Source organism: Anomalospiza imberbis, chromosome 21 (genome assembly GCF_031753505.1).
Source record: "Anomalospiza imberbis isolate Cuckoo-Finch-1a 21T00152 chromosome 21, ASM3175350v1, whole genome shotgun sequence".
NCBI classification, from domain to species: Eukaryota; Metazoa; Chordata; class Aves; order Passeriformes; family Viduidae; genus Anomalospiza; species Anomalospiza imberbis.
The window spans coordinates 1,216,129-1,229,598 of NC_089701.1; the positions used below are offsets into that span (position 1 = coordinate 1,216,129).

The following is a 13,470-nucleotide window of genomic DNA, read 5'->3' on the forward strand; positions in this document are numbered from 1 at the left end:
GTCAGGTGTGGTTTTAGCTGCAGAGGCGCCAGGCTGGCCCAGCACACCCGTGTGACCCCTGCCTGGACTGCTGCAGCTCACGGGTGAGGTGTCCCTGCCTGTGGCAGCGGATTGCAACTATGGATTTGGAGGTCCCTTCCAACCCAAACCATTCTGTGATTCTGTGATTCTGGTTTGAACCGCAGTCGGATGCGCTTGGGAACTGTAATTCCCAATCCCTGGTATAAAATCCTAGGAATGGAATCCCCGTTTCCCAGACAGCGCAGAAAACAGTGCATTAGGTTGCTACCATTACTAACAACAGTAATGGAACCCCTATTAATGTAAATATTACTGATCTGCACGGTGGTGGTGCCAGCAGGACCCTGTGTCTCAGGGTGGGGGACACCTGGGCCAGGGGCCCGAGCACACACAGCACAGAAACCTTCACAATCCAAGGACACTCAACCAAATGCAGGTGGAAGGAGCACTTCAGCCCCGCTCCTGCAGCTGACAACGGAGCTGCCAGTAGAACTTAATGGCAAGATGGATGTTTGGGTATGAAATAAAGACAGGGTGACTCTTTGGCTTTGCCATATGTTTCCGTGTGTAGGTGTAGAGAGCTGCCATGGCTTCAGGCCTGCGCTGCTCCGACTCCCTGGCCCTCTTGTCCCTGGAGCCCGGTGAGTCCTGCGGGGCTCGCGTGTCTGTTTGTGCCGCCGCTGTGCTGGCACCCTGCCTGCTGGGGCTCCTTCCTTCCCCGGCCGCCTCCGCTGCCGGCTTTGTCTGTGCCGCGGTGCCCTGGTGACGCAAGGCGAGGCTGCGGTTGCAATAACGAGAGAGTAAGAAAAGCCCTGGGGGAGCAACCTGGGACAATGCGCCCCCGGTGCTGCCTTCCTCAGGGAGCAGGGACGAGGGACCGAACAAAGGAGCCGAAGGCAGAGAGGCAAGCAGGTGGCACTGGGGAGGAGGCAGGTGGAAGCGAGACAGCGGCACACAAAAGATGAAAAGAGGAATGTAAGGAGAATATGAAGCTCGAAGAGATGCTCCATCTGGGCCAAGGGAACGCTGGAGAAGGAGCCGCGTTTTAGGCCTTTGCAACAATAGGTTGTGAGGAGGTCTGCTTGAGAGAGGATCAGCTCGCCTCCTTGACTGGCAGCTGCTAAATGTGTCAGTAGCTCAAAAGGAGATGTTTCAGTGCGTGCACCTCAGGCTGCCCCTGCTGATCCGCTGCCTCAGGTCAGGTATATTTTATACACTATAAAACAGCAGAATTTCCAACAGTTCCTTAGAATCTCCCCTCCTCAGCACTCATCAAAATGCACTCCTCATTCACAGTCTTCTTCTGACACTGGGAATATCTCAACCCTTAGCAACAGGTGATGACAGGGCATGACATGTTGTATCAGTGTTTCACGCTCTAGAAGATTAAGATTGGATTTTTCCCACTTTTGCATTAATGTCCTGTGAGATGCACAGGGCTCGGCTTGCAAGCAAAGTATTGTGTTCCCTACACACGGATCTGTGGCCGAGCTCTGCAACAACACAAACTGGTCTGTTGGTATTCCTTTTATGTCGTAATTCAGACCTTTACCCGGGGTCGACAGTGCAATGCTTTGACAATCCAGATGCCATGCCACGAACACATACACTCATTTTTCATTCATGCCCCCTTAAAACAGCAGAGATGGTCTGGTGGAAAGCACAGGCACAGCTGATTTTTTAAAGAGATATTTTGTACAATGCAGTAGTCATGAGATGATGCAGGGGTTCCCCAGCCAGCTTCACCTGCCTGGCTGGGGGTCCCACCGAGCCTGGGGCTGGGTCTGCTGGGGCAGCCACCACCTGGTAACATGGCCTGGCTACTCCACAGAGCTGATCAGGGGGTCACCTGGTAAACCCCCGCAATTATGTGCTGCAGACTACTGCTTTTAGTCTTGATCTGTGTCCAAAAGCAGTAAGGGGAAGAAAGGAGCTGTTATTTTGGTATTTACTTCTTGTTCTTCATATATCCTAAACGTTCCCAGAAACTGTTAGGAAGACTGAACACCAGCTTGGATCCTGGTGCTGTGCCTCTGTGTGGAGAACTGTAAGCCCAAAGCAGGAGCTCTGGGAAAGACTATGTTCAGTAGCAGGAGAATCTGGAGATTTAGTGTTAATCCAAAGAAATTGCTGCAGCTGGGCCCCATCAGCCCACTTTTGGAAATTAATGGAACAGTGGGGATGGACAGGTTTGGCACACAGGACCCAGACAGGGAGGGTTTGTGTGTGTCCCACCACAGGAGCTTTCCAGAGAGGGGACAGCTCGGCACACACCCACTGCACTCCCGAGCACCCGAGCCCATCCTGCGGAACCCAAGCCTTGCAGCCTCCCTAATCCATTAGCTGGACCATTAGCAGTGATCAGCCGTGCAAATGGCAAAAGAGTAACCAGTTATTAACAGAGGGCTCTTTTATTGTTTCTAAAAATAGGCCTGTGAAGTGAGGTGTGTTCTTGTTCTCTGTGCACACATAAAGAGAAACTGCAGAGCAATAAACGTTAGTATTTAAAAACACCCAACTAAGAAGGGCACTTTCACTATAACTTTCCTCTTTATGGAGGAATAACAAAGGATCCCCAAGCTGCTATGGTTCTACAGAGACTATAAAACGATTGTGAGTTTAACTGAATCTTTCCTGGGTTTGAAGGTATAAGATTAGTGTCTGTCAAGGGAATTGGCTTTGTTAATACTTGAGGTTCAGTCCAGCTGCATTTTCCCTGCATTTTATGACATCTGGTTTTGTCACTTTCAACAGTTTGGTAATGCACCAAGATAAGAAACATACCAAAAATTAAACTCTGTAAAAGGTGAAACTGGGTTTAGAGCTTCCTGTTCCAGGCTTTGTAGTGTTGCAAACTCAGCAGCCAGAATCGTGCAGCACCCGTGCAGTAAGTGACATTTTCCTTGTCAATTATTCATATGTAACAACAGATCTGCTGCTAAGTAAATACATTTAATGAAGAGAGGCAGCTTACAGCAGCAAAGAGCAGTTTGGGATACAAAGGCAGCATGTGCAGTAGCTGGGTTTGTCTCCTTCACATTTCTGACAGAGCCCTTGGCAGTGTGAGAGAGAGCACACAGCCCTCTGACCCTCCCGGAGCCCCCAGGGGAGGGTGGCACATTGTCACACACACCAGAGCCAGCTTCCTCCCTGACCTCCTGTGCAGCAGGAGTCTGAAAGTGTTCCTCAGACCAAAAGCCTTCCTGGAGGCCAGAGGTGGCATCCCCTCCAGCACAGAGACTTCTCCTTATCCCGGGCATGCTGCACTCCTGACCCCCAGGCCCACTGCTCTTCCCCAACGCCGCTCCGTGGCTTCTGCACAGAAATGAGTCCTTGCCTCCTTTCAGTTGTGAAGCTGCCTGGACTGTACCTGTCTGCCAGGGAAGGGAGAGGACAGACTGCCCATGCTCTCAGGCATGCCTGTGCTGGCTGTGTTGTTTCCCTCAGCCCTGCATCACAGGCCCCTGCTTTCTCATCTCCAGGCACCATACTTAGCATCTTGTGCCTCCTTCCCAGAGAACAGAGATCCCCTTCAGTACCTTCCAATCCAATTCCTCTGAGTCTGTTGTGTGGGATTGATTTGTGCCTTCTCACACATCTTGCAAATCCCTAAAGGGAGGTGCAACAGTTTCTGGTTTCTGTTCTCCAAAGTAACTTAACCCAGGCCCTCCTGTCGTCAGCAGGGCCAGGGCAGCAGCGATCAGGACTCAGAGGTGAGACTGGAGGTGCTCGCGTATGGTCACACTCATCTCTGCAGTGCCATTTTCTCATGGCCTCCCTTGGGAAGTGTAATGACTTCCATTTTGCCTTTTGCTCCAGTTTGGCACTGTTCACTCAAGGACTTCAAAGCACTTTCTCAAAATAACAGCAAGTAACCTCTGGCCAGCCTCCCTGTGCTGGCCACAGAGCGTCTGCGGTGCAGGCAGGAGGCAGGAGTGCTGCCCTGGCCTCTGCTCCAGCCAACAGGCAGAAAAAGAAAGAACAGAAATACCTGGAGTCCTGCCAGAAACACATTCTTCCCTCTAATGCCCAGCATCAGCTCTAGTATAATTCTAGAATTAAAATGGATTATATTTTTATGCAGATCTCGTAAAAGCAGCCCAGCTTTTGGTCTGCTCCAAGGCAGCTGATAATGATGGCACCTGCATGGAAGTGCTGCGACACACCTTGTGCTCCCAACACAGGTCCCCAGGAGCTGGAGCTGTTTTGTGAGGAGAACGTAGTTCTACAAATAGCTGCCAGTGTCTTTTCTGAGACTCTCTTTTGTGTTGGAATAGCCAGAAGGGACTCTGGAGAATCCTGTCAGTGCCAGTGAGTGTTGATGTGCACAATCTATAATCTCTGGGATAAAATGGAATGATAGAAAAAGAGAGCATGGACACAAAACATGAGTAGGAACTGTCTGTACTCGGGTAGCTGAAGAGTAGAGAATTACAGAAAATAGCATTGTACAGCTTTTAGATTAATCTAACGTGGATTCCTGAATCCCATACTCACATTAGGGGCAGAACTGGAAAAGACATACAGAGAAACGAAGGCACAAATGGCCCTCGTTACGTTAAAAAGCCTCTTGGAGTGTGGGTGGTTGGGATTGTTTCTGTAGCACGAGTGGCACTGGCTGTGGTGTAACTTCTGCTGTCATCCAGCCTGTTGGGTGAGGAGTCAGCACCAACGGGCACGAAGTGGAGAAAGGCTGGGTCTGCTTTAACTACAGGTGACTGAACGAGGTGGTAGGAACACCCATGACTGATTTTTTTAAGCACAACATCAGCTCCAAAAGGCATCAGCAGCTGGCAGTGCCCATCCCAAGGACTCCCCTACAAGCCCTGGCCAGATGAAGGTGAGCACTGCAGCCAGTACTGGGGGGAAGGGCTTCCTTTAAAGAGAAGCACCAGCTCCTGGCTATGAAACCTCTCTTGTCCCCAGTCCATGGGCAGCTCACACTTGTCTGCCAGCCTCTCAGAAATGGTTAGATCATACAGGAACAAAAGTGGATTCAAAAGCTTTTGAGCTACTTCTAAGGGATCCATGCATGTGAACTAACAAAAGCAAGTCTGTGGTCAGCAGGGTTAAATCCACCAGACACAGCCTGTGCTCCTGCAGAAAGTGGGAATGAGCTGAAACTGCCTGTCTGGGATAATCATACAAGCAATGGCAAATAAAGTGTTCTTCTGCCTCAAAATGTTTCATAGGACCATTAAAAAATTCTCAGAAGGTCTGGGTTCAAGAGGTCTTGGAAGATTTGGTCCAAGCAGTGATATCTCTTTACCCTCTTATCTGTCTGTGGGTGACAGACCGGCCTCTCAGAAATTGCTCTTCCCCACATTCCCAGAATCTCTGCCCAGACCTGGGTGAGACTTGGCATCAGCTTCTTGCTCAATCACAGCCTGGAAAGCCACATTACAGAGTATCTCTTTTGTTAGTCTGCATTTCCAGAGGAGGGACAGCAAAAATGACTGATGAAACACAAGGAAATTGTGTGGGAAGGCAAAAGAAATAGTTGGTGAAAATGCAGTTTCTGTGGGCTGGAGGCTGAAATCAGAAAAGAATACCTGGAACCCGAGCACTCTGATAAGAACATGAATATGTCTCTTGGACTCGTTCCTTCCTTAAGTCATCAAGGAGAGCTGGTATGATCTGTGCCTGGAGAGCCACTGGGAGAATTTGGGGGTGTAGAGAAGGATTCATCTCTGGCTGTCTGCTACAGGCTTCAGCCAAAACAAATAGTGCATGGATTAGAGCTCCTTATCACTGATACTCTGTGTCAGACCAATATGCCCATGGAAAATCAATACCCTTTTCTAGGAACACTCAATTACCAAAGCCTGAGGATCTGCTCACTGGTTTTGAGTAGTAACTAAGGAATGTTATGTTCACAGCAGTTACTGTGCCATGGACAGGTAACAGCCTCGGTGGTTTTGTGTCACCGCAAGAAGGACACGTGGTGGTTTCAGGGTTTGCACTGCTGCAGATCCAGTGCGGCTTTCCAGCACCAAGCACCCGGGATGTGGGAGCACTGGAGAGGGGCATCACTGAGATTTATCAATTAAAACAGCTCTCCACAGAGCGAAGTCGCGCTTCCCAATTATTTGTGTCCCTCTTGCTTTGGTTGCTTTTTTCCCCACCATAGCTGCTGGGCTAAACTATGCAGGGGAAAGAACAGATTTCTTTCTTTAACAAAAAGCTTAATTATTTCCTTTTTTCTAAATGTTGTTGCAAAAGTGTAACTTCCTGTTAAGTGCTGAATTTTATAATGTAATAAATTGATATAGTGGCATGTAAACAAGCTGTGTAAATATATGTGCAGAGCCATGCCTTTTACAGGGCAAAGAAGAACTCGCACAGAAGTGGTTTTCTGCAGAAATAATAATTTGCACAGTGTTACCCATTAGTACAATAAATGATATTGCAAGGTCTGAATTTACTGACAGCAGGTTGTGTATTTTGAGTACTATGTTTTGCTCAAATTAAAATCTCAAAAATATTTACTAGCCTTAGTTGCTACAAAAATCCAGTTATTAGGCCAGAAAGAGCTGCTAACATCATACTAATCCGAGAAGAAATCCATTAAATGCCCAGTGCATCTTTTTACCCAGTCCTTGAGAAAATAAATTGTTGAATTGATAAATGCCACTCACGGCCCTGGTCCAGCTCAGCTCTGGTTTTCCCGGGTGGAATGGCGGTGTGGAGCACTTGTTTAAGGAGTCTGAAAGGTTGGGGGAGAGCACAATTGCAGCAGAAATGGCAGTAATATAAATTTCTATCTATTAGGCCTGTCAGTATTTGCAGCTTCAGTGGGAGCAATTTTTGGGCTGGGCTCTGTCTCCCTGACGTGGCCGGGTGTGATGCTGGCAGGAATTTGTGTGGGGTGCGCTCCCCACTGCGTGCAGCGGTGTTTCACCTGCAGCCTGTGCAAAAGCAGGTGAGAGGGACCTCAGAGAGGCACAGGCCACCCCATCTACAGACTGATTTCAGCTAGGCACACATTAGTTGCTATCAGGGATGGTAAAAATCCTCCTTACTCAGAAGGGGTAAATCCCTGTGGGAGCAGGAGAAACTCCACCTGAGCGTTGAGGTGACTGGGGGGTGACAGCGCTGGAGCTGTGGGCAGTGCCAGCCGTGGCAGGGCTGGCAGCAGGGGACAGACCCGTCAGTAACATCAGCTCAGCTACTGCCAGCAGCTCGTGATGCAGCCCGCAGAAGAACCAGGGTTAAAGACTGGCAAGTAGAGAAAAGAGGAAAAAATTCCTCCTTCCAAACTCCGGGCTTACCTCTTCTCACTGATGTTATGACCCTTCCCAATGGCAATTCATGTCAAATTGCATTCTAAAACCAGCGACAGAGTGATGTAATTAGCTCTGGCTTGCTGAGGTTAGAAACAAAAAAAAATCATAAATCACCTACTTTCAATTAAAATCCCTCCTTCCAAGCATTACTAAGTCCCTGCAGACCATAAGCATGCACACACACAACTTCTTTCAGTCACCTGGGTGTCTCTGCCATCACCACACCTAAGCACGAAGCCTGGTTCTTGGCTTGATTTGTGTCTTTTTCTCCTTTTCCTTCAGATGAAGATTGTTCTTACAGGTGCCTAAGCTTCCTTCCAACAGACCAAAAAGAGCAAACACTTATAGGAAAGCAGCCTAATTATGTGGGGTTTTTAACAGCCAGGAGGAAAAGGCAGTTTGAAAACCAAAATATCTTGGAGGCCCCTTCTGCATCCACAGTATATTTGATAAATTAACTTTTGCTTCCAGGGCACACATTCAACTTCTTCATTAATATAATGATCCTTCGTATTCTCGTCCCAAACTTAGATAATTTGAATTTTAAAAAATATGTTTTATGAAATGTAGCCATTAATAGAGTCAATACATTTTAAGCTGTGATTACATATCACTTGCAGCCATCCCATCCCTCTCTGCTGTAGATCAAAATATATTCAGCATTCTTAAAATACATTGTCCGTTCTCTGCTTGACAAGAATAATCCAGCGTGCTGGTGAGTACCAAGGTGACCTGAAAGTTTTTCTAGTACATAATCCCCTCTTATGTTCTGTATTATGCATGAACTCAGAGACAGAATATCTGCATTATCTTAAATAAACTAGGCAAAATGTATTTCAAAAAGCTTCTTGAGTCAAAAAGTAGCAAATCATTGTATGTATTTCCATATTTGTATAGTTTCATTATATTCTTGTTCTAAGTTACTTTTAAGTCTCTTTCATATTTAAAAAATGAACTACACACCTATCATGCAAAATGTAAAGAAGTATGTTCAACTAGTTCAAATTAGATATACAGCAAAAATACACTTCCAAAGAAATATCATTTCCATTTTTGTTCATGTTTTTAACAGAATTTCAGACTAATACATCAAATGTGGAACTGTACAAGAATGTGAAGAAACATTAGGATTGCAGTAGTAAAAAAATGTACAGCATTCAAAACCAACAAGCTCTAAACAACCAAACAATACCACAGGATTGAAACAGTCATGGGGACAACATAGGTCATTGGAGCCAGAGTGAATCCTAATGCACCTACATAAAGACCCTACATAGAATATTGTCTCTTATTTATATGCAAAATCCCTGATTTGATTAACCAGACAATTTCTCTAATTGTCTCGTATAGGTTTCAGATAAGATTAACATGAGAGTATTCCCCTTCTTGAAGGTCAGGTGTTTGAAAAGGCAATATTGAGAATTGATTTGAAAGTTGTTTCCATCCACATGGATTCAGGTAGTTAAGATACAGGATCACAAATAATAGCAGTACAATTTTAAAGAACCACTGGAATTGTTCTCCGCTACATTTGCCGTAACGCTTCAGATTTCAGGATTCAGAATCTTTAAAGTGTTCACAGGTTAATACACAGGGTTTTAATTATGGGCTGTAACCATTTAACAGTGGACCAAAATTGCCTTTTAAATCAAGAAAAGATCCAGCTTACCGTGTTAAAAAAAAATAAAAATCTCCAAGGTGATTGACAATGAGCAAAATGTTACAAACAGCAGAATCTCTGTGTCAGAACAGCTTTGAAAGGCAGATATGTACCTGTTACAGTCCACCAACCAGCACAACATCCTTATCAGACATTTGGATTACGAGGAAAAACGTCCTGGATAAACCTGTAACATTTATAAATTCAACACAAATCATCTTTTTTAATGTCTCATCACTGTGCATAAACTCAACAGACCCTTCCACCTGTGGGTTTGGTGACCAGCCCCGATCCCTCTCACAGATCTCAGCTAGTTCCCATCTTTGAGGACTGTCTTGCTTTGCCCATAGCTCACCTCTGGGGGTTTTAAGCTAAGGTGTTAAAAAGGTTAATAAATGACCCAATTATGTCAGCTTTACTATCCCATAGTCCTCATGCTCTGAAATCTCTCCCTGATCTTGATAGGAATTTGGCTTGCACAAGAATAGCAAATTTGCAGCTCAGAAAGGTGAATAGATGTAGCACTTTTAAAACCTAAACACTGTTAGGGAAAAGTCCAGCCTACAAAATCATCTTCAATGCCCTGAGAAGGGCAAAGAACACAAATCTTGGCATCTCTCTTGCTGTTTATTTGGAATAATCTTTTAGTAATTCTAATCCAAGGGGAATGAGGGATTAGTTTTAGAGAGCTGGCCAGTACAACCCAACATCTGACTGAAAGAACTGATTGGAACAGGTTTGAAAAGGAACAACCATCTGCATGTTATGTACCACTCCAAACCTCTAAACCTACTGAGCAAACAGCATAGTGTAGACTCATTCTTATACATATTTAAACTTTGCTGAGGTATTTCTTTTATTACAGAAAAGCAATTTTAAAAACAATAGGAAAAAACCTCAAAATATGAGTTTTATTCTGCAGAGATTTTTGGGGAGAAGGAATTCAGTTGTGTTGAAAGGTCCATAATCATTAAAGGAATTACCACTTTTAGCGTCAATAATATATTCTTCCTTGGCTTTTTATTCCTTGAAAACATTACAAAAAATGTAAGGCTGTGACTTTATAAAACATAATTTTGCCTCAACTTCGCCCACCGGTGTTGTAAAATAACCTGAAATACTTCTGCCTTTTTCCTAGGGCAAACCTTTCCCAGTGTCCACCTCCGTGATGGACCAGCTGTGGCCACACAGCTGTGGGGCCCCGCTGGCCTCCTCCAGGACATGGGACAAGCCACACCTTGCACAAAGCAAGATCCATGCATGCTGACTAAAGTCAGGTTTCCTTCACGTGGCAAAATGAAACATAGCTCTTCTATTTGAGTTTTAACATTATCTGATAACTTCTACCTGCAACTAACATTATTTCTCTACAATGACGATACCTAGACTGTTGTACAAGCTGGATTTCTCACCCATAAATACTTTGGGATGGAACCAGAGGGATGTGTACATCATATTTAGGGTTTTTCCTAGGCAGACGCTGTGTTTGAAGTGTGTTTTTCTAACCCTTTTAGATCCAGTCAGCCTACCTCAATTGTGACACTAATGTTAAATGTAACTGCAGCCATTACCAAGTAGTTTCCATAAGTGGTTTTATTACTGGTTAGATTTTACAAATTCTGGTATTCGAACAGACTTCGACCTTAAAACTCTAAAACAACAAAGCAACCAATGAAAGGCTTAGGACTACTCAAAGTAACAAACTCTTTAACATTTTTGCCCTGGTCATAAATATACAGAGAGAAAAAGAGAGAAGTGGACATGGAATCCAAAGAATGTAGATAAAACAGTATATAAGGCACATGGCAGTCTTTGAAAATACAGAAGCTTTAGCCAACTTAAATTAATTGCTGTTTCCCTTGCTCAGTCCACAAAACTGTACAGTTACACAAATGTTGTGTTGCAATAGATCTTCCAAGTTATTCTTCAGTCCATACTCCATAATACCAGAACACTACATTTCCTTCTGTTTTTTAGGAGAGATCCTAATTGTGGTTAGTCAGTTGCTCAAAGCCTCTATTAAAATACACTTGGAATTTCAGCTAAGAATAATTTCTTTTTTAAAGAAATTATTAAGAAAGAGTCATCAGAAAAGATTTGTAAGAGTTGTCTGTGAAGGACTTCGAGATTCATGAACCTCAAGACTTCCGGGCACTGATGTCAGGACCGACGTCACAGTTGGCATAGTGGGATTAGTCAAGTCTGTTAAAGTAGTGGGAGTGCTGGATGGACTCATGGAGGCATTGGATATTTCTGAGGCAGGACCTGATGGGGTCCCTGCTTGGAGTGTTGAGTCTGAAGTCTTATCCACCCCTGTGTTTTCTTGACGTAAGAGGTTCCGTCTGAATTTGGCTCGAGCATTTTGAAACCAAACCTGAAACAGTTTAATATAACAGGGTAGCATTTAAAGGCCTGCAGTGTTTAAACACAAAAGCATATTCACAAATTCATCAATGTTGGAATTGGGAAAGACATTTTTACTGGTAACATACTAGAAAAGTAGCTCTAGGCATGAGAAACGGCCTCTGCTTGCAGAATATTCCTTCTTCCCTGTCCTTCGACCCCTGCAAGCAGTCTGCCTGGGCCAGGAGTGGGCTAAGGATGGAGGCTGGCAGGCTGAGTGCACGAGGTGTGTGCAAGGATGCTCAGACATTTGGCAGCATGCGGAATCCTCGCCAGCCCTCGATCCCGGCAGCATTGGTCTGGGTGAGGCAAACACCACGCACCTGATGGACACAAAATCAGGAGTTTCCCCCCTTGTGTCTCACGTCCATCTCCCACCAAAGTGCTGCTGGCACAGCCCAGGGCACCCTGCCTTCCCACGGGCTCCTGCTGCCCCAGGAGCTCCCTCACATGCCTGCAGCGCTCCCCTCCTTGGAAAGGACTGTCCTTCTTTCTTACTCTTCTCTTACTCTTTCTCAAATGCTCCAGATTCCTTCGCCTATGCCTGTTTCCTTTATCAAATGCTTTCAGCACTGTTATAACGTTGGGAAAAGGGGCTGGAAAGGTATTAAAGACCTACATTACATCAGAAACTGTGATTTCAGTAGGAATGGCAACCGCACAGAATATTTTCCCAAGGTTTCTCCTCCTTGCATTCTCTGCTTATCCGAGCGAAGGACAGGGAAAGTGAGCGTGTGGGACTCCTGAGGACACAGCAGAGATTCTGCTCCTGGCTCTGGAGCTGCCTGGCCCTGCCAGGGACAGGCTCCGAGCCGAGTGCCGGGAGGGAGCACCGCAGGAAGGCGGAGCGGGCGATGCTCCCACTGCAGTCCCAGCTGATGGACCTGCCCCGGCTGCTTCACCTCTCCCCGCCTCTCTTCACGTCTAGAGACGCTCCAGCTCCAAATTCCCCCTATCGAGCACTCTTCTTTCCTTGGAAAGCTTTCTCCTGCAGCCAAAGGTCTTTAATGTGCACACCCTGTCTCTCACACTCTCTCCAGGGAATGCCACAAGGAGATAATCCTTCAGGCACAAATTCAAGGGCCACGCACAAATCACATCCCTACCGGTCCTTCTTTCTGAAAGCTCCGTATTTTAGACCAGTTTATGTCGGCATTTGCTGTGTTAAAACACTTCATTTAGAGGCTGTTTATCAGTTTCATGTACAAAAGTTCTCCTAAACCTGCACAAGTAAAAATATTCCCATTATTTTATTAGAGTGCAGTGTAGCAGTGACCCTGCTACAGACCAGCAATGCGGTGGAAAAGGGGCAAAGCCCAAAGTGATGTTTTCACCTGACACATCCCCAAGCAGTGTCCTCTCGTGGGACTGCTCAGAGCCCCTCGCGTGCAGGGGCTGTGGGTGAAGCCAATCACCTTGTTCTGCTCACTTAAACCACAAAGGCTCAAGCACTAACTGCCCAGGAAGAGCAAAAACAGCAACGGGAACTTTCACAGGACTTTTTACCTTTCAGGTAGAGATCATTTCTATTTGTTCCACAAAATAATTTAGTGGTTGGTTTCTTTCCTCTGGCAACTGCATAAGGGATAACAGCTGTGGAACGGAGTTTGGAGCTGGCTGCTGTCGCTATGTGTGTTCATGTAGCCATGGCATAATTAAAACAGAACAGACAAACCAGTTGGCCAGCTGTAGATACACCTACTTCTGCATAATTTCACACTTATGTTCATTAAAATACCCATATTTTTATATTCAGTAGTCCTAAATATGACAAGTATGACATTCTCCTAAATGTCCAACTGCTCCTTAACCTTACCAGGGCAAGAGGCTCTATGGTACTCTTTGGAAACATGTAGTATGTAAAGTGAGAAAGATTTCTGGTGTTTATGGATCTCCCCTCATCTTCCACTAATATGAAAACCTGGGTTCAGCTGCCCTTGCCAATGACCATCCACACTGCTTTCAGGAGCTGCACATATAACATGGTTCATTGTCTCTTTATCGCTGGCAATTCATATTAGACATTGAAAATATCATATAATCCCGTAAATATTATCTGAAAATAGAGATTATATGACTGCTTTTACTTCCTTCCCCACT

General features: G+C 45.4%; 1 protein-coding gene across 5 annotated transcripts in view; it reads right to left on the reverse strand.

The window, feature by feature from the left end:
* Positions 1-8,168: 8,168 nt before the first annotated feature.
* Positions 8,169-13,470, reverse strand: part of LHX2 (LIM homeobox 2) — a 34,382-nt gene continuing 29,080 nt past the window's right edge. For 4 of the 5 annotated variants that reach the window (XM_068210912.1, XM_068210911.1, XM_068210909.1 and 1 more), the window contains exon 5: positions 8,169-11,341. In XM_068210912.1, the coding sequence (XP_068067013.1) occupies positions 11,054-11,341 (288 nt within the window). In that variant the 3' untranslated portion in view covers positions 8,169-11,053. The remainder of the gene's footprint in view (positions 11,342-13,470) is intronic. The other variant, XR_011005556.1, reaches the window with a different exon arrangement.